This window comes from Marmota flaviventris, chromosome 1, assembly GCF_047511675.1.
Source record: "Marmota flaviventris isolate mMarFla1 chromosome 1, mMarFla1.hap1, whole genome shotgun sequence".
NCBI lineage: Eukaryota > Metazoa > Chordata > Mammalia > Rodentia > Sciuridae > Marmota > Marmota flaviventris.
This window is the reverse complement of record NC_092498.1, coordinates 179,622,205-179,647,644: the sequence shown is the minus strand read 5'-3', so window position 1 is coordinate 179,647,644 and position 25,440 is coordinate 179,622,205. Positions and strand designations below refer to the sequence as shown.

The 25,440-nt window shown below is 35.4% G+C and overlaps 1 protein-coding gene across 8 annotated transcripts in view; it reads left to right on the top strand.

The window, feature by feature from the left end:
* Positions 1–25,440, top strand: part of Satb1 (SATB homeobox 1) — a 98,083-nt gene that overhangs the window by 44,920 nt on the left and 27,723 nt on the right. For all 8 annotated transcript variants that reach the window (XM_027923172.3, XM_071619409.1, XM_027923173.2 and 5 more), the window contains 4 exons: positions 2,064–2,175; positions 4,535–4,989; positions 12,435–12,647; positions 20,637–20,792. In XM_027923172.3, coding sequence (XP_027778973.1) covers positions 2,064–2,175; positions 4,535–4,989; positions 12,435–12,647; positions 20,637–20,792 — 936 coding nt within the window. The remainder of the gene's footprint in view (positions 1–2,063; positions 2,176–4,534; positions 4,990–12,434; positions 12,648–20,636; positions 20,793–25,440) is intronic.

The window sequence follows — 25,440 nt, the reverse complement described above, 5'->3', positions numbered from 1 at the left end:
TCTCTTCCCAATACGTGATAACATTTTTGTATGCAGAGACTCTATTTTATCCATCTTCAAATCCTTAGTACCAGCCAGGCACATAGTAAGTGTGCATCAAAGAGCAAATTTCATTTATCAGACTATTGGGAAGTTGAAATCGATTTGATATTTGTCAGAAACGTTAGCAAAACTTAGATATTCCATACACTTCTAAAAATTAAGATATGAACTATGTCTAAAACTTGTATTAACATATAAGCATCTGTCAGAATATCTAGATAAAGAGTTAATAATTTTGAAAGAATTAGACCAAAGTGGAAGAGCATCAACTGTCATCCATTTGCAGAATCACCGTAATCCATCAGTGATCTCAGTAGTTTTATTAGTGTCTGGCTTTATTGATCCATTATTACCATAGAGTAAGTGAGATTGAAGCTGACTGATTGTTAACTGGATCAGGTAATCTTCTGGCTCTGGTTTTGGCAACCTTGCTAAGTGTCTTTTTTGCACTGTGGACTGTGGGAGGCTCTTAGTGAAATTGCAAGCTATTGGATTAATGGCAGAGCATCATGAGCACATTAAGAATGTCTTCTTAGAGAAATAAAATGTGAAAATGACTATAAAGTAGAAAGTGTCAAAAAAAAAAAGATATCATCACAGTGCCTCTTAGTAGAGATAGCCGTTTTTTACATAAATAATACAACTCTAGCTTATCCATCAATCCAAGTTCTTTAGAGATTCCCCCAGATTTACACATTACGGAAATGTGTGCATGCTACAAAATTAACACTGATAATGGATGTCAGGAGAATTAATAACCCAAAGAGCTTTACATTAGAAGTAGCTTAAAGACGATAATGATATAAAAATACTTTTGTCCCCAAACTGGCTTTTCTGGTTGTTCACTCTCTCCCGAACAATGCTGCCTTCTGTAAACCATTTCCCTGTAGACCAGCTGCAATCTGAAATGTATGTTCTCATGTTTCTACTCATTGGGGTGAGGGATGGATTGGTGCTGCAGAGGCTCATTCTTAAGACTTAATAGAAAATTAATTTAGATGCTACTGGCGAATATGGGCATTCTAGCTTAAAAGATCATGGAATTAAGTCACTAAAATTACCATAACTGAAATTTTCTGGAAAGAAAACACTTCTCTTTATTAAAAATGAGTTAAAAAAAAAAACTCCTCATAATACATTAAAATTATTGTCTTTATTTTTACATGTTAAATGGTTAACTCTGATTCTAGGGTTTTGTTAAAAGCAGTATAAAAATATGAGAAAATATGTGTATTTTCATCTTCCTAGAGAAATGTAATAAATCTGAGATGTATGTATTTAAAAAAATTTACCATGGTTGAAATTTAGAACTCAAGCTTTACTATAGATAAAGCCAGCCACAAAGATTGCAGAATATTTTTCCCCCTTCTGATAGAGAATCTCTTTGAATAGTTTTTCTTGAATGTAATCAGTGTTAACCTTTGAACAGTGTTAGTGCACCTCCAATTGAACTACAAATAATAGAAGTGAAAGTACAAGCAGTGTTTCTCAGATTTTAATGTGCTTGCAAATCCCTTGTGGATCTTGGTAAAATGCAAGTGCTGGGGTAGGGCACAAAATCCAACATTTCTAACAAGTATCTAGGTGATGCCCATATGGCTGGTCCCTGGATCATACTTTGAGTAGTAAGGGTGTAGAGTCCAGTCATTCCATCGCAAAGTATCATGTACTTATGAATTGCAAAAATACTGTTGTCTTCATGTCTTTAAATTTATTGGAATCGATGAATGTTTGTCAGGCTAGGAATAGATGATATTAATGGAGTTTGGATAAATAATCCTGGAGAAGAGTCTGTGGGTTTGATAGCTTTATACGGGTCTCAGTGGGCTGTTGCTTGCTACTTAAATAAGCATTTGATGGTCTAGTTAATGAATTTTAAGAAGTTGAAGCTTTAGGCTAAAGTGTAAAACAAAAATGTATTGGTATTCAGTTGATTTAAAAAAAAAATACAGTTTCCACAATGCTGTGTTGCCTCTTGTGCTGCTATGTATTACAAATGTTCTCCCCACCTCTTCATGCAGAGTATGATTTCTTCCATTGTGAACAGCACTTACTATGCAAATGTCTCAGCAGCAAAATGTCAAGAATTTGGAAGGTGGTACAAACATTTCAAGAAGACAAAAGATATGATGGGTAAGCAAAAAAAAATGGTTGCAGCGGTGGCTACATACCATTATGTGTCATTTGGGGGTTTATCAAAGTCACATCTAAAGCCAGGTCTTTTGATTGCCCAATTAGAGATCAATTTAGAATGTTTCTTTGGGGGTGGGGAGTGGGTATGAGTATAATGAGATAATTAAATTCAATAAATGTTTGTGTTTAAATCAGCCAAACTGACTTGGTTGTCAGACATGCAGGAAATCGAGGCGTGAGGAGGGGAGCTGTCATTTTTTAACATCTCAGTGAAGACCTAACCAGGCCTTGAATAACTAATATTAGCTGTGATTTCTCTGAGAAGTAAGTCGTGCTTTTAGGCTTTTTGTTTTTATTTGAGAGAAAGAGGATGAGCCTGTTTTTGCACCTAAATTTTAAGGAAACTAAACTGTATTAATTAATAACTAGTTTCCATAATTGAAATCAAGTCACTTTTATAGCTTGCCCCCCCCCCCCCCCCCAGCAGGCACTTTGGCAGGCATCCCTCTCCATCATCTATAGTAGAACAACCATTGCATCATTTCCAAACTAAAATTCCAGGGTAACATTTTATCCTATCACGTAACTCTAGTTCAGTATCTATTATGCAGGAAATTTACCTGCAGTGTGAAATGACAGGTAAAGGTTGTGTCCTGTAGCTTAACGTTTAGATTGTGGCAATTTCCCCAGATCAAGTTTGTTAGTGTTCACAATTGCAAACGCTGTGATTAAGGGTAATGTTTTAATTTTCTGTTACTGCTTTCTTTCACATAGCTGTACCTTCCAAATAATGTATTTTAAAGTAATAAAGAATCGGATGTTTAATATGCATAGCATTATGCCCTGTTTTAAATCTATTTCTGTTTATCTCCTTTACATTCATTTAATAATAGCAACAATAATAACTTTTCCTAAAGATTTTAAGAGACAAGAGAACCCAAATTTTGAGCATGTTTTAGCTTTTAATATTTGAAGAAAAGCCATCCATCTACCAAAACAGATTCTTTGCCTTTTATAGCTTAGGGCTGTAATGAAGACAATGCATCATTTTTGGAATAATTGCTTGAATTACTATTATCTCTGAATGGCACACTTGGGCTGATATCACTGATAGAAACTGACGGTTTCTTCCCAAATTCTTAGTTATATTTTACATATATCAGTGACGATAGCTACATGATAAGTTCATCTAAATGTAAAACCTGCATATTTAATGAAAAGAGAAATGATGATTAAAATCCAAATAGAGTATATAAAGGGAAGTATGAGGTAAATTTGGAAAGACTTTTGCCTATTTACATAGAGCTCCATGCTTAACCTTTCCAGACCAGAGCATCAAACCAATCTCCTCCCTGTAGCAGCAAAAAATTTGATGCACTTAGATCTGATACTCAGCCGGTCCACACGTGGGATCTAGCTAAGGGAGAAGGATTTGACCTGGGCAGGTGGAAATAAATTGCAGAATTGTGGCAGCATCACTGCTGTCCCAGAATGACTCCCTGCTCCTTCCGTGCAGAATTATCTGTAGTGTCTGGTGATAGCCATAGCTTCTCGCGAAAACATTTGGGTCTTAGCAACACTGGAGGTACCATGTTGTTAACATGATACATCACTTGCTTCATTCTAAGAAATACTTGCAGATAAACCTCCTGTCTGTGTTGGTTAGAACTAACTGAAACAAGCCACAGAAGATACTCAGAACAGTGCTCAGTTATTATTGTTGTTATGCCCGTTTTTTTTTTACGTCTTTATAGTACCAACCACTTCTTTATACTCACTGCTACATAAAAATTGAACATAGGAAATATTTTATGTCATCTTTTTTTTTTCCTTTCACACCTTTTGCCTAAACTACTAAGGTTAATATATAACACAAGAAAATATTTGTAAATTTCTTTTCTCTAGTTGCTTGTTAACCAGAAGCTTATTTTCTTAGCGTGGCTCACTGTTTCTAGTTTGCCATTAAGCAAATGATATTCTTCTAGAAGTCATTTTAATATAAACATCATTGCTTATAAGCCTTCTTGGGATAATAAATGAGAATGAGTAACAGTTTGACCCTAAAACTAGTTACCAAGAATTTGGATATAGTAGGTTTTATGCCTTAAATATAAATCACACTTAAAAAATGGAGACCAGGAGTGTCGTCCCACTTTCAGTCTGTAGGATTGCTCAGAAGAGGAAAACCAAGATGAAGCCTGGTGAGTCCTGTCTTGAAATTGTTTTGGTTTTATTGACTCTTCATTGTACCTTGTGTCTACTGTCTTTTGGTTTTTAATTGAGGAAACGATCAGAAATTCCTATCAATTTACACAACATTGTTGGCTGAACATAATTTTTAATTTTTTGTCCACTTTAGTCGAAATGGATAGTCTTTCTGAGCTGTCCCAGCAAGGTGCCAACCATGTCAACTTTGGCCAGCAGCCGGTCCCAGGGAACACAGCTGAGCAGCCTCCGTCCCCCGCACAGCTCTCCCATGGCAGCCAGCCCTCTGTCCGGACCCCTCTTCCAAACCTGCACCCTGGGCTGGTATCAACGCCTATCAGTCCTCAGCTGGTCAACCAGCAGCTGGTGATGGCCCAGCTACTGAATCAGCAGTATGCAGTGAATAGACTATTAGCCCAGCAGTCCTTAAACCAACAGTACTTGAACCACCCTCCCCCTGTCAGTAGATCTATGAATAAGCCTTTGGAGCAACAGGTTTCAACCAACACAGAGGTGTCTTCCGAAATCTACCAGTGGGTTCGTGATGAACTGAAACGAGCAGGAATCTCCCAGGCAGTGTTTGCACGTGTGGCTTTTAACAGAACTCAGGTCAGTTCCCTTCTGACTGTACATGGCTCTGCTCTCTCTCTCCTTCCCCTCTCTCCTTTCTTTAATCTCATCTATGCTAATGTTTATTCTTGTACTCTACAGTAACTCTTTCTCTTTAAGATGTGATCATATTGCTTGTTCCTGGTGGTACCTAGTTTTTATCACTCCTTTCCCTACGCTATAGCCCCTCTATCAAGGGAAAGCGATGAACAGATTGATCTTGAGTCAGAGGCCTTGAAAAAATAAATTAAGTATCAGAAATATTTCTAAAGGGGGTATTCGGCATGTTTTATATAGCAGAATCATACACTATTATTTATTAAGGAAAGTTTCATGACTTGGTTGAGGTCAGGGGTAGGATTCCAAGATTATAGCATAATGTTTTTTTCTGTGTTTCCACTCATATCAGATTTCAGTGTATAAATGTGCTTTATGGAAGTTCTTCTACAATTTTTTTTTTTTTTTTTTTTTGACACTTGGGAGCTCAAAAGCAATTTCTGGCATGGATTTCTAAGCAGCCATTTTGAAAGAAAATAATGACTTATTAGTATAAAATGCTTCTTAGCTTTGTTCTCCCTCAGTTATGTCATTGTTCTTCCAAACCTCATTCTTGAGGCTAGAGATCAGCACACTATTATCTTTAAGAGGCCCAATAATAAATATTTTAGGCTTTGAGGGCCATGAAATCTCTCCCACATGGTAGAGTGACAAGCAGCAGGAGATAATGAATGGGTGTGGGTAGGGTGGTGTTTTCAGTCAGACTACCCACAGAACAGGCAGTGAGGTAGGGGCAGTCTACAGACCTTCGTTTGCAGACCCATTTTTAGACTTCCCATTGAGATCTGTGTATATCCCTAGGGTTTTACACCCGTATCGTCCTGCGAGAATTCCTGTGGAGCCGTTAGTGTAGACCATATTTAGAGGGACATAGAGGAAAGGCGATATGTGATAGGAGACGTCATAAGAAAAACACTTGAGAAGCCCTAAACAAATTGATTTTATTAAACTGTGCATGAGAGGCCTCTTTCTTTGTTTGGAAACTGGTATGATACATATAGTGTTTATTTTTGTCCAAGGCACACTACAAAACTAGAAGAGTGGGTAACTTTGATTAGACTGAAGACGTAAGATTTTTTTTTTCCCAACTTGTTTTGCCACTGTCCCTTTTGTCAATCTGTTTTTGTTTTTTGGCCTGACTCATAATTTCATATTTAAGTTATTTTGCTTACTATATGATGATAAGAATAAAATACTGGTACAAAAATAATCTAGTATTAATTCCTTGTTGGCAGAGTTTCCATACCTAGGAGAATCCCAGCTGTGACTTATTTTTGGCTTGCCTTAACGTGATTGGGCATTAGGAGACCTGACAAAGCCTTTAATTCAGTGTTTGTTTTCGGTTTCTTCATCTGTTTTTTTTGTACACCATGGGTGTAGTTTTAAAAGGGCAGCCACACATGGTTATGTTTTGGGTTGAAATTGTATGGTTTTTACCTAATTCCATATTTTTACCGTTTAAAAACTGTTCAATATTAGCTTGTACATTTCATATGACACCTAAATTCAGTGTGTGTGTGAGGGGGATAATTATTAAATAAAATGAATGAATGAATCAAAAGTCAACTCTTTAGATATTTCTGTTTCTGGTGGTATTTTTTATTTTTATGAATATAACTACAAGTAATTCTCGGTATTGGGCCAAAAACAAAAGGACTTTACATAAAAGTTCCAGTAATGCTTGTTGGATTCAATTAAAAACCCACAGGCAAAGATAACATTGACATGGACACAAATTATAGACATAGATTTACTGATAAGTTTGAAAAATTGAGCAAATAGTTGCATCTTAAAGCATGAAGGAAAGAACATTTTATATGGTGAGGGATACCAGGAGAGTTGGGATAAGAAGAGAGTCTCCATCATTGAGGTTTTTCTTCTGGGTTGTGATGTTACCATTATTATTGTGAAAAGTTGACCAATTTTTTTTTTTTTTTGCCTTTGGTTCTTACACTGAAAATTTTCGGATATCTATAGGACTTATTTATTAGAAGAAACGTAGAATTTTCTCCTGCTATACCAAATTAATCTCTTTGAAAGATAGTTATCTCTGTGGTTAATATTCAAAAACAGTAATTTTATTTTTTCCAAGGGTGAAAAGAGAATGATAATCTGGTATAACATTATACAGATTCCTATTTTTGAATAGTTAATTTAGAACAAAATAATTACCAAAAAGTTATTTGGAGCCCTGGATTATAAAAGGGTTAGGTTTTTAAACTTGGTAGTTGGTCCTTCTCAGTAGAAGTAGGTGTTGGGCCGTATTGAAAGCTGTTTGATTTAAATAGCAGTGATTTGTTATGTATATTTAAGTGTTCACTGGTGGAGGGGCTAGCTTTTGCACACACAAGCATGTATGTATTTTCAGCAGTCATACTTAAAAATCACACACACGCATACATACACACAGCTGCATTTATTTTAATGATTATGCATTCATATGAATGCATGTAGTGTGTTTATTTCAAAGTGTATGCATTTCAGTAAAAGCAGGTGCAGAGTGAGTATGGTGTGAGTGTGGAGTACGAAAATACACATGCTAATGCATATGTATAGAAGAGGAGCTCTGCAGAGTTAAATCACACATCACACACTTGTGTGCACTTATTACAATGTGCAATTCCAACTTCAGGTTTAAAAAAAATTAATGTAAAATATGTTCATAAAATGTAAAGTTACATAGTTGGATAAAGACATTGTACTCCATAAACAGTATGTTGAGATATTAATATAATAGCATGGTTATGAATTGAGAATCATTTTAGTCACTGACACCTCTGAATAACTTTAAAAGCTTTGATTTCATGTTTCAACTCTTAATTGAAAATTTTTTCATCATCTTAATAGGGTTTCACAAATTAAAACATCATCTTCTCTTAAAACTTTCATACATAACTATTTTTTTAAAGTCTATCTTTTCTGAAAATTTATGATGAAATTTATAAAATTACTTGTTCTAAGGAATTTCCTTCCTTCTGAATTGATGGGCATATGTTCTTTAATTGCTATTGAAGACACCAGCTTTTAGCATGTCATTCATACAGTTATGCCTACTTGATGTCTTTTTAATGGAAACCTATGGCTAAAAGTCATTGCCACAGTTTCTGTATTGATACTTTTCAATTCACCTCTCTGTAATATTTCTATTTAAAAGTTGTGATACAAGAAAATACATTCTTTAATATCCCCCTTTTTAAAAAAATAAAACAGTTTCACTGTGATCCCACTCTGGCTTTTTTCCCTCTTTTCTCCTACTTCTCTGGTCTTTGGCACACTTTATTTTCCAGTAAAATAAAGAATGAAGATGGATTATTCAAAACTGATAACAGTAATGGACCATCATGTAATGTTTTATTGAATTTGAGTTCTGTAAATTATGTGGTGGAGAGAAATTTGCCTGCTTAAGTATAACAGAAATTGCTACTGTGTTCCTATAATTCTTCACAGTGTAATTTAAGAAAAGTCCACTATCCATGTCACTATTGAATAAAAGGTAAAAAGGTGCTATTACCCCAATGTGACAGCTCTCAATTAGCCTACCTAAGGACAGAGATAAATGCGTCTACTTATAACTTAACTTGGCATGAGTCCCAAGGAGTGGGCGGAGTTTGAAAATACTCTTTCACCTGGACATGTGATTAAAAATTCACCAAGGGACAGAGATAGGTAGGCTTGAAGACTCTTCTGTGTATTTTCTTTTTAGGAGGGAGGTTTCATAAAATCATATTTTCTTTCTGAGGGCTTTGAAGTTCCATGAAGCTGATAAAATCTATTTGAATCAGTGATTATGTTCAAAGAGGAGACAAACGGGAGGCCAGACAGGCTTTTTGTTCGGATTGGCAGTCTCTTTTGCTTATCTACTATTTTAAAGAATTCATAATTAGCTTTTGGAAGTACTGATAATATTTATTGAAGTTTTTTTTCTTTCTCTTACAATTACTAATGAATTTTACTCGTAATAACTTGTAAACTCTTGTTGGAATGTAGAAAAACAAAGGTTTAGGAATTCAGTAAATTCATTCTTTAATTGAAAAAAAACAGCATTCTCACTTAACCACTATGTAATGACAATGTGGAATAATTTCATATATAGAGCACACATCTAATTATTTGTAAGATATGAAGTCCCAATGAAAGGCAGCTTCTCATTTCCAATAAAATTAATATTCATGAGGTGCTGGTAACTTCCTACATAAGATATAAGTCCTCTAGTTCTTTTTAGAACAAGAAATAGGCTAATAATTTTGTTTAGTTTAGCAGATTTATTGAGCATCTATGATGCATAATATTGATGATATGATATATGCACAATATTGATGATAACTACTAAGGTACATGATGGCCTTTACATACTCTTGGTGGTGTTATTGTTGTTGTTAGTATGAAGAAGGAGATTTTTGGTAAGATTCCTCTGTCAACCATGAGGAGTTACTACAAATTACCTGACCTAGCTTGGCAAGTCTGTACTGTATTTTCAACTATAGAAAATGGGAAGTGGACGTCACATATATCTTGAATCCTTAAATGAAAGTATTCAAAAAACAGTGACCTAAATAGGATCAAAATGTATATTCCCTGCTAGTAGGGTTCTGATAATAGTCCTTTTGCATCCAGAAGTATTCTAAAGTGACTTTTTTTTTTTTTTTAATTAACACTAATCAAATGTTTTTGCACAATATTTTCAAGCATTTCCACCAGGGGGCACTCCCCTCATTGAAAGCTCTGGGCCAAAAAAAAAAAAAAAAAAAAAAGATTTCTAAAACACAGGAGATTGTCCACACTGGCCACTTTAGAGCTCTTGGAGTGTTCCAGGGTTTGAAACATTGTTTCAGACCATCAGCAAACTCCAGGCAGAAAAACTGTACTTGTTCCAGTAGGACAATTAATTTAAGTGGAAATAAAATGCTTTGTTCCTGCAATACTTTCATGCTTAAATGGGAAGGCATGCCAGTATCAAAATACGAACAGTAAGTAGAAAACTTTCTAAATCCCCTCGCCAGTGACACACTGTCTCCTCCTCTAAGTCATACCAGCATGACTTTGTCTCGCATTAACAAGACTTGAGAGAACAGTATTTATTTTTTTATTTGTTTGATTTTCTCACTGTAGTTTTCTGCTTTTTTGGGAAACGTTGGCAGTAGAAATATGTGATCTATTACCTTGTTATTTAAGATTTTAAAAATGTCTAATTTCAAGTTTCTGAAATAGAAAAGTATTCTAAATACTTACAGGATACCTTTTGCCCTAATCTATTTTTTTTAATTACTAAAGTATTAGTATAAATAAACATCTCACAAAGTGTCACATAACTTTTCAATGAAGGCACACCCAGAGTGCTAACAATTCCTATTAGAATTTATCCCTGGGTGGCATATCTTCTTCACATTTCTATTATATTTGCAGTCTTTTTTTCCTTTTTTTTTTTTTTTGCAATCTGTATAAACACAATTATTAGGTTTAATAAATATCAAACCCTTATGTGGTAGGTATTATGTTGAGATGACAAAAATGAATATTGTTCTGAAGGAATTTATGACATGTCTACAGAACATTTGCATCTCTCTCTGTTTCTGTGCCATTGATATTCATTGCTTTGCCAAGCACATTTAAAAATACATAACATTTGAGGGGGAGGGGTATTGAGCAAGGGCTATTTTATTACACTTATTGGGTTTTTTTCTTTTTTCCTTGTGACCTGTATGTTTTGATTTCAATATGACATATCAGAAGCACAGTCAATCTAATTAGTTGGCCTTGTGCAAATTAAATAGCTGGTGATTGCCTGTTTGAATTTTAGTTAAATTAACTGCCTATTTTGCTCTTATGTGGAGTTGTGGCACTACTCTGTAGTATCATGACCCCAGGGACGTGTGCCCTTCAATTCCTTATTCACATTTCTTATGGTGAAACTGAAAGTTCACGTCCAGTTACTAGGTTCTGTTTGCAGTTGAGAGATTTCCTTAAAGTTAACTCTTTAGCCTCCCAAAATATGTCAAAGTTTTATTTTAAAATACCAGCTTATAAATCATTTTAAAAGTGGACAGTGCTTTTATACTATCTATACCCAAATGTTATATTTAGGCAGGGTGGTACATTATCTTTAGGAATTAGAAATAAAACAAGGTTTGTACTTATAAGAAAATATATTTTTTAAAAAATACCTTCAATGTTATAGCCTTGGGCTCTATCATTTTGATAAGACACTTTCTACAAGGTTATTGCAAAGTGGATTTGCAAATTATATAGAAATCTTGTTGAAATTTTATTCTGAGATATATTATGAGAAACCAAGTTTCTGGCTAAGTGAAGAAAACATACTATTCCAAGTATTAGTCTATGTACAAGATTGAAGAGACAAGGGCTGCTCAGCTCTTACAAAATGGCCAGAAAAAATTTCCAATACTTTTGTTGTTTGTTATCCCTTAAGCATATTGCAAAAGACGACCACATTTTTTTAAAGAAGTCCTTTCAAAAGTTAAAAAAAATTCGTTGAAAAATAATGCTGTATTATTTGGGGAAGAAAGGCTCCTTAGAGGAGTTATCTGGTGGTTTATAAATTTCTTGTGTCACTAGTAATTATTTTTATTAACTAAGAAGTTTGATAATTACAGAACTTGAGAATTTTCTTTTCCTGGGTATGCTATGATGGATTTTTGCAATGTGGGAAAATGGTTATTGCAGGTTTTACCTGTGGTTTCCAAAGTTCAAAAATTCAACCTGTTACCCAGTAGATTAGCATAGCAAGATGGTACTTAGAATCCTTTGGGATAGTCTGTGGTTTCCTTTAAATGGCAAATTGAAAGGGCCACCTGGTGTCAATCTTTGATGATTTGAAGATTAAGGAGTATGTTAAATATTGCTTGTGAAAATACAGTATAAACCTTAAGAGAAGCTTTAGTAATATTTCTTTTTTTTTTTCCCCTGATAGGTCACAGTTAATTTTCTTCAAAAGTTTTACTTAACTGCCCTAGAAATGGCTTTGTATCTTTACATATTGAGCTTGTTGGCATTCCACTGCCTTTGTCTAGGCAGCTTGAGAACTATACAGTTCACTGCTATTGTATTATGAGGATTTCATTTATTCTTAACTTCCCTCCATCGTCTCTCTGTGAAAGATTTCATGGCAAGTTAAGCTACTCAAAGGAAGGAGACCAATTAGGCAGTTTCAGTTTATGTTATATGTAAAGCAGATGCTTAATAAAATTAAGAATACAATTGAGGCTCTCTTCTCCACCACTTCAGTTGCAACTAATGTATTCCCAAGTAGAATTCATGCCTCTGACGGTTCACTTTCCAAACCCAGTGGAGAAGGCAGGGGGGAGGATCATCTCTGGCTGGACGGAGCACACACAGGAGCAGGCTCACCCTCTGCCTTTTATTCCCTACAGGGCTTGCTTTCAGAAATCCTCCGGAAGGAAGAGGACCCCAAGACTGCGTCCCAGTCTTTGCTGGTAAACCTTCGGGCTATGCAGAATTTCTTGCAGTTACCAGAAGCAGAAAGGGACCGAATATACCAGGATGAAAGGGAAAGGAGCTTGAACGCTGCCTCCGCCATGGGTCCTGCGCCCCTGATAAGCACACCGCCCAGCCGCCCTCCCCAGGTGCCATCTCCTCTTCTTTGCCACTCATTTTTTCCCCTCTTTCCTCTTTTTTAATGTTTAAGGAAGAATCTCGACAAGAAATCAGGTAGCTGGCTAGCTAGGTGTTTTGTTTTTGTTTTTTTTTTAATTTCATAGAGATTCTTGAAATTTAGTCCCGAAGTACCAATTCTTATATAAAAACAATAAGCTACTAATTAGAGGAAAGAAAATTGCTTTGTGTTGCTCCATTCTCTGGGTTCTCTTAGGGTGAAAAGGAGTCATGAAGTGGGATATCTGTCTCCACTACTAAAATATTTCTTCACTTAAGAAGTATTTTAAACTCAATAGAAAAAAAAAGGATAAAGTCAGTTTTATCCCTACCAGTTTTAGAACTGCCATTTGAATAGTAAATAAATAAAAATAAATAAGTAATTCCATTTGTATTTATGCTCTCCAATACGAACTGCAGCTGGTACCAATTACACATCATCTCATTTGTAATCTTTCATAATTAAGTTTAATACCGTCCTCGAAGGCAGCTTTAAATGGGGCTGATAAGGAATTCCATCTATATTCCCAGAAATGGGCACATTTTCAGTTTTTCCAAATTTCTCCACTTTTTTTAATGGAAGGAAAAAAGTCACCTTTTCGGTAACTTTATGTGTATGTACATCTGTATTATGATTTTTGAAATCGGGTTTCAAAAGTAGCCTCATAACTATTAAGAGAATTCAAGAAGTTAATTTTCAGTTCAAACCATTAGGTAAAAGTTTGATAGTGGATTAGACTCAAACTTCACAAGCAGATGTATTTTCTTACATTGTTTAAGGTCAACTAAACATGTTTAATGTGTTTAAATAAGGTCAGCTTCGATGGATAAAAATTGAATGTGGAATACAGATTCAAAGTATTCACAAACACAATGTCATCATGAAATTAACTATTTTCATCAATAGTAAAAAGAAAATCTCATATTTCCAAGGACAGAAATCTAGAGAAAGCCTATTCAGCACTAAAGAATGAAACTGCTACAGAAATTCCACAAATGAGGAATAGACATAATATTCAACCACTGTTGAGGGTCTGAAAGTGTTTATCATAATGTTCAGAAACGATGACTTTTTAGAAATGTCAACAAAATCTATTTTCTCCATTTTATTTAATGAAAATGGTATTGATGTCTATATGAGCAAATTGTAAGGAAGCCATTGTTGTACTTGTGAATAAAAACTTCATGTTTCTCTGGGAGAGAAGAATGGTAGCTCCATACATACCTGCCTGCCTACATACACACAGTAATGGAGTTTGGTCTATAGATCCTTCTATAAAAATATTTCCTAAAATATAAAGAATGATGAATTTTTTAATTTACTTTTTGTAAGAGTAATTGAACAAAAAAAAAGTATTTTACCTGGGTCTTGGTTTTACACTTTTTTTGTTGTTGTTTTTGGCAGTACTTAGGGTTAATACACTTTGGTCAGTTTTGTTCCTCTAGTTAACACTAGCCAGCTTCTGGGCAGAAAGTTAATTTGCTTATCACCCCATTGGCAGTGCTCATAAAAGAATGACTTGCCGAAGACCAATGTGCATTTCAACACTGAGCATCTTTTTTAAAACTCTGCCCAAATATTTAACTTAATGATTCCTTAATACACAAATTCAAAATATTCTTTTGTAAACTTCTGATTTTTCTAGGATTTTGAGGGTTTCCATTGCTTTCCAAATGGGATTATGCTATCAATATTCATCAGCCAAAGTTTCTCTGTAGCCAAAATTACACTAATTTTTATTAAGTGATACTTCTTTTCATATATGCTTAAGATACAATGGGGATAGTTTTCCCATCTGTATGTATAAAGACATTGTTTTCTGTGGTAAATTGGGATAGAAAAAAATATATAATTTCTTTTGATGTGAATTACTGATTATTTATTGAGCTACCCTTACCTGCATTTGTTTGTTCTCAAGAAGGGTGGAGATCAAACCAAAGTATGTAGATACTACTAATTATTTTTCGTGGAATTCTTTCAAAGAATATGTTTTTATTAATGTAGTATTATTGGCAATCTAACCAAATTCTGAAATGATTATCTGATATATGTACATATTTCCATTTTATTTCATAGCTATAACGTAAATCTTTAAGGTATGCTGTTTTCCTCAGGGAGAATCCTTTTGCATTACTTAATGTTATTGTAATAAAACTCACTACCAGTGTCCTCACATTTTACCCTTTAACGGTGATTCAGTGAATTAAATTTTAAGATATTCTTGACATATTAAAGGAATTATTACTGCAAAATGAGTACTTTGGATTTGGGGAAAACATGCTAAGTTGAAATCGAATGCTTAAGCTGGAACCAATAGACCACACAAATAAAAGTGGTTTTAAAAATATGCTAATTACAAGTGACTAAAATGGAAAGAACAAAATGGAGGAAACCACAGATACACAAACAGATTACAAGACTGTGCCTTCTTTAATTATATATTTTGCTGAAGAAGAGTTTGTGTGAAATCACCATACATTTCATTTCCCCTAAAATGAAGAGATTTGAAACAAATCTTTGACTTGAGTTGATTGACCTGAACTCTTTCTTTCTATAAAGAATTGTGAGTCAAAGGGAGAGAGGCCCTTAGTGACTCAGGGAAGGCCCAGACTACCTGTAGGCCTGAAAAACTGATTGTCTGCAGCTCTTTGTAAGGTATAGGTCACACCTGAACCTGACTTCAGAATGCCCCTAGGCAGGACCCGATCAAACAAGCGAACTCTTGAGGTATTTGAATTCTAAGTTATCTTCAAGGAGGGATTGCTCAGACTCAGGAAACAACAGAGCTCTTGACTGGCCCTGCCCAGGTTCAGGCCCTCCTCTGCACACCTGTCCCTTGTCCTCCAATGTCAGCAGCCTTGCCATTGGTTTTGCCCTCTGCCTGTGGCAGTAACCTCTGGGCCAGATATGTTTGCTGAAAGCATTTTTTTCACAATTTCCTTGCTTTAATTCAAGGAGTAAGAATACCGTGCACTTGATAATGGTTCACAGTTTTCTAAGCACCTTCATATACATTAATTCATGAAATCCTCAAATCAGCCTTTTGCTAGGAGAAAAAGGAGAAACCCAAGTGTAAGGTTTAATTAAAGTTTTCAAATGCCCTATGAAGTCTCGTTCTTTCCTCTGCTGCAAGCCACCTCCTCAAAATAAAAACTTATGTAAGAAAGGGGAAAAAAATGGAACTTGAGGGCTCTGTTTGTCCTAGGGGATGAGAAGGTGTATTGTTAGATTAGGAAGAGGAACACATGGGAAAACATTGTTCTGGGAAAATAAATGAGATATTTGACAAATGATCCACATGGGAAAACTTTGAATAATGTCATTTCTGGGATTATGAAGATAGTACCCCTTCCAAACTATGGTCATACGAAAATACCTGGGAGAACCCAGTCCTCTCAAAGTTTCCTGGTCCTAAAGGTTTCTTTTCTGACTATGCTTTGCAAATTTTCCTAATGAGTTTATTAGAGGAAGTTTATTAATAATAATTAATGATTATTTTCTCAGAATGATTTGTTCTACAGAACAGATTAGTTTTAAGTTGATGATTTCTACCTTAGGTATGCTTATTCTGGTTTTATTTGTGTAATTTTATACATGTGAGTTTTGGAGTTAAATTAATTTTACAGTTTTATTTTCCATAAGGACTGTTTGAAAGTATGTAATTATCAAGTTATAACTAGTATATGAATTATATATTTTTTTCTTGTTTTTAACATCTCATGTAATTCTTTAGCTTATCAAGTAAGGTATGATATTTCATAACAGTGCTTTTAGAAAATGATCAAAGTTCATATAAGGAATATATAATTAACCTGGTAGCTACACCATTAGCATTTCTTTACAACAAATACCTCTCAAATATAATGAAACATACATTCATCTTAAGTTCAGGTTCAATTACAGGTATGAACTTAACACTTGATAAAAGTTTTATTTGTTATGGATCCCTTGGGAAACATTAAGATCCTACTTAGGTGCTTATAAAATGCTTCTCATCAATAGTCATCTTTAAAAGAGCTATAAGTCTTCAAAAGTCTGTTTGGAAAGTAATTAGCATTGTTCCTATGAAAGAAAAAGAGTCCAAAAAGATCAAAACATGATACCAAAGACAGTATTAATATAAAAAATATGAGTGTGAGGACTGTTTTCCGGCACTAATAAGCATGTTACAGGATAGCATGTTTCTGACACAGGATTACTAAGAAAACATTTGTAGTTTGAATATCTTAGAAAATAAATTCAAGTTGGATTTTGAACATTACGTTTTTAAACCCATGAACTTCTGAAACTCAAACGTTAATGAGCTAGATTTAGCAAATGCCCATCAAAAAGCAGGCCCCACATCTTTCAATAAGTTAAGGAAAGCCCAAGAACAACACGGACTCACCATAACTCCATAGTCTCTAAGATAAGCACTTACGCCTGACAAACATAAGATTTCATCCTTGAGCTGTGGGTAAATCACTTAACCTCTGTTAAAATAGAATTTTTTCAATTATAAAATGGGGTGATCCTAATACCTACGCTGGTCTGTTATATAGGTTAAGCAGTTAAGATATATTAACAGAATGCCCAGCACATAATAACTGACTAAGAAATGTCCCCAGCCATTATTATCGTAATTATTAAAAGTACATAAAACTTTAACTTTTGTGTATGTGAGAGCTAACGTGCTTGCAGGCAGTTCCTCACGCATCAAAGAGCAGTAGCACTTTCACCAGTCAAGACCAAAGTAGAGTTCATTTTGTGCAAAGTATGATTCGCGGTTTAAGCACGGTAAAATTTTCATGGAAAATTTGTGTTCTATATGATTTTAGTACAATAAAAAGCAGACCTTAGTACTGCACCCTGTCCCCACCAGGGAGGGTAAATAGTAGAAGCTCCCATTCTTAACTACTTCCCTGGCGCCGCTGTAATAATGGAGTAGTACACGCTACCTTGATAAAAGCTATTCAGAAGGCAACTGCATTTATTTCACCTCCTGTGCTATTTGCGGAGAAGAGCTGAAGAGTAGTTTGTTTTGCCTGGAATGAACTACTTTATGAATTTTAATGTGTGATATAATATTAAAAGCTAAACCAGGATTAAAGAAGATTTTTTTTTTTTTTGTACTGAGCTAAAATAGTACTTAGTAGAGTGAGGTATAAAAGATTTTTGTTTCCATTTTTACCTGGGGAGAAATTCAGCCTTCATATTTTGAAAAGCTGTCCAACTCAGTTCCCCTTCAGCAATAGCTTCTGTTTGGGGGGAAAAATTATGATTCCAGAATTCTAATAGCTTATCTATGATAAGATACGTATCTGGGCCAACAAGACGGTAAAAAAGATCTCTTCTAAATATTTTTTAAATAAGTAATACAGACAGAGACTTTCTTTTTTTTTATTTTTTAATATTTATTTTTTAGTATTCGGCAGACACAACATCTTTGTTTGTATGTGGTGCTAAGGATCGAACCCGGGCCACACGTGCATGCCAGGCGAGCGCGCTAACGCTTGAGCCACATCCCCAGCCCCAGAGACTTTCTAACTTTATATTTTTTATAAAGTTTTAACCTCACATTCTTTGTATAAACAATGTTTCGTATATACTTGTTTTCTATGTTTGTTTTGATTTGATTGTATCGGCTGTTAGGAAATGATTATTTGATTTTTTAAAAAATAATTTTGAGATCTTGCAATTTCTAACAGTTTTTAACAATTTTTAGTGCAAGTTGTAACCACTTTATAAAAAGTGCATTAACCCAAGAAATTTTTAGAAACAGTATATTACAGGTTTGAAGTAAAATGATTATAGCCCACTTCAAAGACAAATTCTGAAGTGTAATTTTTACAAAAGAATGAAAATTATTTTAAAAACAAACCAAAACACTGATTCCAAAGCCTGCTCTTCCTAACTATTGCTAACCAGATTGCTACTAAGAAACTGTTTCTTCGTAGGCACTGGACTTTGTGCCCCCACTTCTATAACATCCAATTTTCAAAGCAATTGAAATGGCTTTTCTTTCCTCTTTCATTTAAGCAGTGAGAAAAATAGGTATTAAAAGGGACCCTGTGGGTTGCCTAAACCTTATCCCTCTGCCTCAAAGCAAGACCACCCCAGAGCAGAGTTTTGAATCTCACCGAAGCAACTTTGTAAGCAATTTATGGTAATGCGTTAACTCTTCTAGCTCCTAAAGTGGTGTTTAGCAGATTATTGCTTCAAAGCCTTGTGTGCTTTCTTGGAGGCCTCTAGTCGTTAATGGACCTCTATGAGGGCCCTTGCTTACCATAAGTCCCAGAGTTGGAAAGGGGACTCTGGAGACCCAGCCTGGACTCATGCTGTTCTGTTTCCAGGTAATAGTTGAAAGGTGGCAGTGAGGCCCAGGCAGTGGGTCACCTGTTCCGCCTCACCTGCTATGTCCTCTTCATGCCTGTTGCCCAGCCTTTCCACACCCTTACCCTTTCCATGCCTAGAGGAAGTAATGTCATGATGGAAGAATCTACCTCCTCAAGAAAAGTCATAGATGAATTATTTCGTATACAGGCTAGAAGTTAGGAGGATTCAGAAAGCACATTTTATACACCAATTTTAAAAAAATGTGAAAAAAAAGTACATTTCAGAGGGTACTTATATTTAGTTCCTTGAGAAGTAAATATCCGGGATGACCTCTATTCCTCTTTTCATACCAACTGTTTTGGGGACCAGGTAATAGAAACCTGGAAGTCTTACAGGTTGACTAGAGATGTGTGTCATTCAAAGCCAAAAAAAAAAAAATAAAATAAAAATTTAAAACATCATCCATTTATCCTAAAATATACTTCATTTTATATTTTCCATAGTATATGTAAGAATTTGTTCAAGATGGCATGAATTTAGAGGATAGAAACCTGGGTTCTGTAAAGGACACTGAGAAGTGAGGTCTTTCATTATTTTGTTGAGAGAAAAAAATGGTCCTACATCCGTAGGGATTTTTTGCTTTATATTTTCAGTGAAAATTCAGCTGCATAATTTGTATGTAAATTTTCAAGGCTGGTTCGTGTAACCACATAAGAAAATTTGGAGTTAGAAAAACAGTCCTGTCAATAAATTTTGAGGTTGGGATTTGATTTTTCTCCCTAAAATTGAGTGGCATTTTTTTTCCGGCTGATACCTGTTTATCATTATTATCTGAGGCACTGATACAAGTTTTTTCACTGTACTAATGTATTTGTGAAGTCACTGATTATATATTTTGTGTAACTTATAGTAATGTTCTGTGAAATGTTGTGAAACATTTTCTTATTGTCTAGTTCCACAAGTCAAAAGGAAATAGTTATATACAAGGGTGCCAGGAAAAGATGAAATAATTACATAGAACAGCTTGGACATGCACGTGTGAAATGCAACCAGCCTTTATGATAATTAAGCAAGGCACTCTACCTGTTTCATGGATGGATAGAAGATTTAAATATGCAGTTCTGCAAATGGCTTTGTTATGGAAGATTTTTTAAATGAAACATAAGAGGAAAAGGCATAAAGAAGAGTCTAAAATTAAAAAGGCCATAGTATATAATAGCTATTAGTGATGCAGTTGTCTATTAGGCATCGGGTACGCAGTGAAGATACCGCAATGTGCATTATGATTTTAATTGTGAATTTCCTTTGTTAGGATTGCAATGGAAGGTAATTGGGAGACAATTAGTTTAGGGGTTTCAAGTCTTTGAAACTATTCTGTTTTCCAGCAAACTTACTTTATGGCATTATAATTCCTGGTTGTCAGCTGGCAGTTGCTGTCACATTACAGATGCAATCACCTGTGACAATGTGACTTCCTTAACTTAAGCAATCTGATCTCAGGGCAATAACTAATGTTGAATGACTGTACTGTTGATCACCTTGATCATAAAAGGAGCAACAGTGTCCAGTTTGGATGCCGAGCCTGAGATGCTTCAAAACAATTTGGCCAATGAAAAATGACAGCCATGTTCAAAATGTTTTGTAGGTGAAAACAGCTACTATTGCCACTGAGAGGAATGGGAAACCAGAGAACAATACCATGAACATTAATGCTTCCATTTATGATGAGATTCAGCAGGAAATGAAGCGCGCTAAAGTGTCCCAAGCACTGTTTGCAAAGGTTGCGGCAACCAAAAGCCAGGTAAGAGCCTCTATTAGGCATCGAGAATGTTTGTCTGTGATGCCTGTGGAATATTCATTAACAGAGGTGTCTATTTTCAGTGCGAACTTGCACCACCAAGAGGTCACAGTCTCCAGGAATTATGTACAGAGCTCTGAGATGAAACTGTGTTCAGATGAGTTTATGTTTGCTTGGCTTTGTTTCCTCCAAGTCATTCCTAGGATAAGGATTTCTCTGTCAATCCCTGAGTCAGTTTATCATGGCTTTCAGAGGAATATCGTAATGATGGGAAGTTTCTTGGTCCAGTTCATTGTAGTAGAATCATTCACTTACTACTGTTTCATTATTACTCAGATGACCTTGATATTATATTCTGCAATACTAGAGCAAAAGTTACACAGTTTGTTTTGTTCCACTCGGCTGTCTACAGCTATTAGGTGCACTTATTAAAACAAACTGCACACATCTTTACATATTAATGATTTTAGTTTTTCTATAGATTTATACACAATCCCCAAATTGAATTACAATTAGAAAATTTGTTCAATTCTGATGAGTTGGAACTGAACAGACTTGAATTGGAAGAGTTGCAAATCTCTACAAAACAAGATAAAAACAAAAAGACTGTGTTGCCTTTTGTCAGTGTACCATCGCATATTGATAATTTTTGCTCATCTGTAAGAACAAATTCACAATAGTCTGCTAATGCTTCTCCAAAGCCAAGAATACTTTTTAAAGGACCAGAAGAATACTAAACTTTCTTCCCCTTTGCAAAGGAGTTGATAACAGCGTCAAGGTGAGATTTAGAGGCAACCAAGGGCTTCAGGTGAGATTTAAACAACTTGAAATTTTACACAAGTATATTTTTATTATCACTAATGAACCCTCTATTTTATAACACCCCAGCTTGTTAATTTGTGGTTAAAGTATATACTTCTGGGAGTATTTACAATATGACGTATTTATAATACAATACCTTTTTAACCTTTCCTAAAATCTTACTCTATTGACGTTATTAGTGGTACTTAGTGGGAGTTTTGGTTTAAAAAAAATGTTGTTCTTGTTTAAGTTATAGGCTGGATGAAATACTTAAGGGATATCTTGGAAATGTTATATAAAAATGATTAAACTCAAGCTGTGGACTGTAAAAATTATAGCTTTATAGGCCACATGCCTGCCTACCCTTCAATCACTGTCAAAGTGATAATTTCTACAATAATATGTTTCTTTTATTGTGAGATTCTAAACATCAAGTGCTGTTTAAACATTAAACTGAATTGTTTATGTTAGTGCTGTACTCAGCGTGTCATACATCAGGCCACCGTAATCTCTCATGGAATGTAAAATTCTGTCATGAATCATGGCTTGTATATCGGAAATTACTGTAATTTTGATTGGAAATTACAGGGCTCTTGAAATGTTTCTAATTATGATAGAATGTTAGAGCCGCTTCAAACCTGTGTGCTTCTTCAGATGTCTTCATTTACATGCCAAGGCTATGCATTAAGGAGAAGTGTCCTGTTCTCACTTCACCCACCCTCCCCGCACATTCTTGTTTTGACTATTTAGTCTAATTATGATGAGGATCTCTTATTTAAATATATATTATCTTGCCTTTCTTTCTGAGTCTACATCTTTTTATTTTCCCCCTGACCTGTTCAATTACCAAGAATAATAGACTTCAGTCCTACAAGGGCCACACACTTTTCCCAAATCTCCAAACTGGAGAAACTACACATGTATTATACTAATCAGGTCAGCCTTAAAACAAAACAAACAAAAATTAATAATAAAGCTATTCAATACATATCAGTTAGTTAGTCCTTGTCATCTGACATTAAATTCAAATCTACCCCTTCCTTGTGTCCTTTCTGACTGTAGCATATCTCCCTATGGTTAACAGCCCCTTTGCTACCTGTGACCTGATTCTTTTAAACAACGCTCTAGATTCTCCACCCCTGGACTGAATTACTGATTTTGGAACAATTCAGAAGGTGGTGGCAGTTGGCTAATACTAGGGAGCTTTTAAACATCCTTGCTCTTTGTTCCTGTCCTTGTAGATCCTCCTAAGCTGCTATTTCAGCAATGTAAGTGGGCAGCTTCTAAGCATCTGCCATGGTGGCCTATTTCCCAAGACCCCCCGCCCCCCAAACTTGTAGCTGATCTCCTTCTGGTTGACTAATAATTCAGATTGCAGGCTTTGAAAGGAAGCGAACTGTTAACTTTCATTCCTTTCAGTAGTTATTCCTCATTTCTAATGGATTCTAACTTCCTACTTTGGGGATTTTTCTCTTAGCTGTTCAGTTTAGGTGTCGGTACTACTCTCTTTATGAAAACATGTACAAGGATTGATGAGTATCAAGACAGCCCCCCAAACAGTTTGGTAGCAGGAAATCTGATTAATAGGAAAGATGGTCATTTACTTAGGTTCTGTTCTTCAACCATGATGTCATGTGAAGGAAACAAAAACCAACCAATCAACCAGCAAACAAATCTGCTTCAAATTGGACCGGCCTTTTTCATGTTCAGAATTTATACCTTCTAAAGAAGTTACTCATACCTCAGGTATATGTACCAGGGCTTGTCATAGTGCAGTGCTCCCCAAAGATCCAGTGTGTGAAGCGAGCAGTACCAGGGACACATCATCTCAGCCCATCTCCCTCCATCTGCTTCTGTGTCTCGCCCTGGTTGTCTGGGTTGGCCTCACAGTCAGCACCTCTTTCAGGCTAGACCCTATCCTGCAATTATATATTATCTACATTTAATTTAGTAACCCTGTGAGCTACTGTTATTTTCTTCTGTTTCTGCATAAGGGTCTCTGAGCTAATAAATAGTAGCACCAACTCCAAATTGCACCTCTCCTACTGTTTTCCTGAGTGTTCAAGGCAGTTTCCGTACTGAAGTCCCACCCTGTCCTGGAAGTGAGGAATTAGGGACACTGGACTAGTTCATCATAGAAGCCATGTAGGCTTTCGTTTCTTCATTGGCTCATTCATGGACTCGTGGAATCCAGGCTTTTTCATGCCCAATGGAGGTGAATGTGTGAGCTGTAAGAGTCACGGGAGGCTGGCTGTGGTCTAGGCTGTGTCCCTGGCGCCATGATATTGCAAGATTATTTAACTCTATTGAGGCCAAGGTTCTTTTAACATGGGAGGAGGTCACATACTACAATGTATGCAGAAGAGCTTTTAAATTATACAGCACTGTACACAAATGGATAACATTTCATAATGTGCTAAGTAAGAGGTTCCATACTCTTCGTGGATAAGAGTGATTTATTTATCATGTATTTATGTATCTCAAATACCTTCCATTTTAAAAGGTAAGGCACATTCTGCTGTGACTAATGCACAGAATATTTTCAGTAAAAGAAACTCGTGTAGGTTCCATCATTTCACATGTATTATCTCTTCTCTTCAATGAATAATAGAAATGAGATTGTTTTTAACTCTAATAGAAATGTCTGAATAAAATATGCAAGTAAAAACTGAAGGTAGGCTACTTTCTGTGCTTGGTTAGGAAAGCAGGCTAATGCAAACTTTAAAAAGATGATATGCTTTAAACATAATGTGAATAGCTACAAATGAATACACTTTATATTCTGGGTATTCAAATAAGCAGCAGTTTTTCCAAGTGAATCATATTGGAATTTTATCAAACATTTAGTCTGATAACATTCAAATAATTATGAGAGCAGAATTTGCTAATTTTACTGTTTAAAAAAAATAGTTGATTTGGGTAATAACCATTACGGTATCAAGGTTCAGTTACTGTTCATTGGTTATAGTGTTTTCATATGGGAGATGGAAATGGAATTTTTTCCTTAATAGTGGCAGATGTTGGAATCTAATTTTATTCCACAGCAAACCCCTTGAGAGCTCTGAGACTTAAGGTGTGTGTCCAGCAAGGGGACATTAGCAGCGCCGTAGGCCTTGCCTTGTACATCGAATTGTTACATTGATTTTCATGTTTGCCGAGGTGCAGTTTGTAGATACAGTCGTGTGGCAAGGGGTAAAGGGCTTTCGTAGAGCAGCACTACAGCACGACTTGTGTTTAGAAAACGACTCCTCTCTCGTGTTTTATTGAACAGGGTATTTCTTTTGGGTAAAGGAACTAGACGATGAAAATTTTATTTGACTGAATATACTTTGAGTATAATCTTTAGCAATCTCTGCCAGTTATAGGACTCTGGCCACTACAACTTCAGCTAGATCCATAGGCATGGTTTTTAACACACACACACACATACACAGAGAAATAAAGAGGATTTCAAACTCTGCAAAAAATAGTACAACTGGTAGAAGAAACCAAATCAAGTAAAATATTTTTCTTTCTTCCATCTCCTTTTTAGACACTTTTGTCTTTAAGGTTCATGGCCTCTACAATGAGCAAGAGAGGGAAGGTCAGGAGGAAGAGAGAACCAGTGCTCCTTTGCTTCAGAGGCTTAAAAAAAGAAAGAAAACATCATTCTCACTTTTAGTTTTGGAAATTCTTAAATGATGACTGGAATGAATTAAATGCAAGTAAATACATGTCACAAACCAGTGAGGCTAGGAACAGGGCTTAAAAAAAAAATGTTGTTTTTATTTCCAGGAATTGGAATCTATAGTGACAGAATCAGGTGTAAAATCTCTGGTGACACTATATTCTATATTCCAGCAAGTTAGGT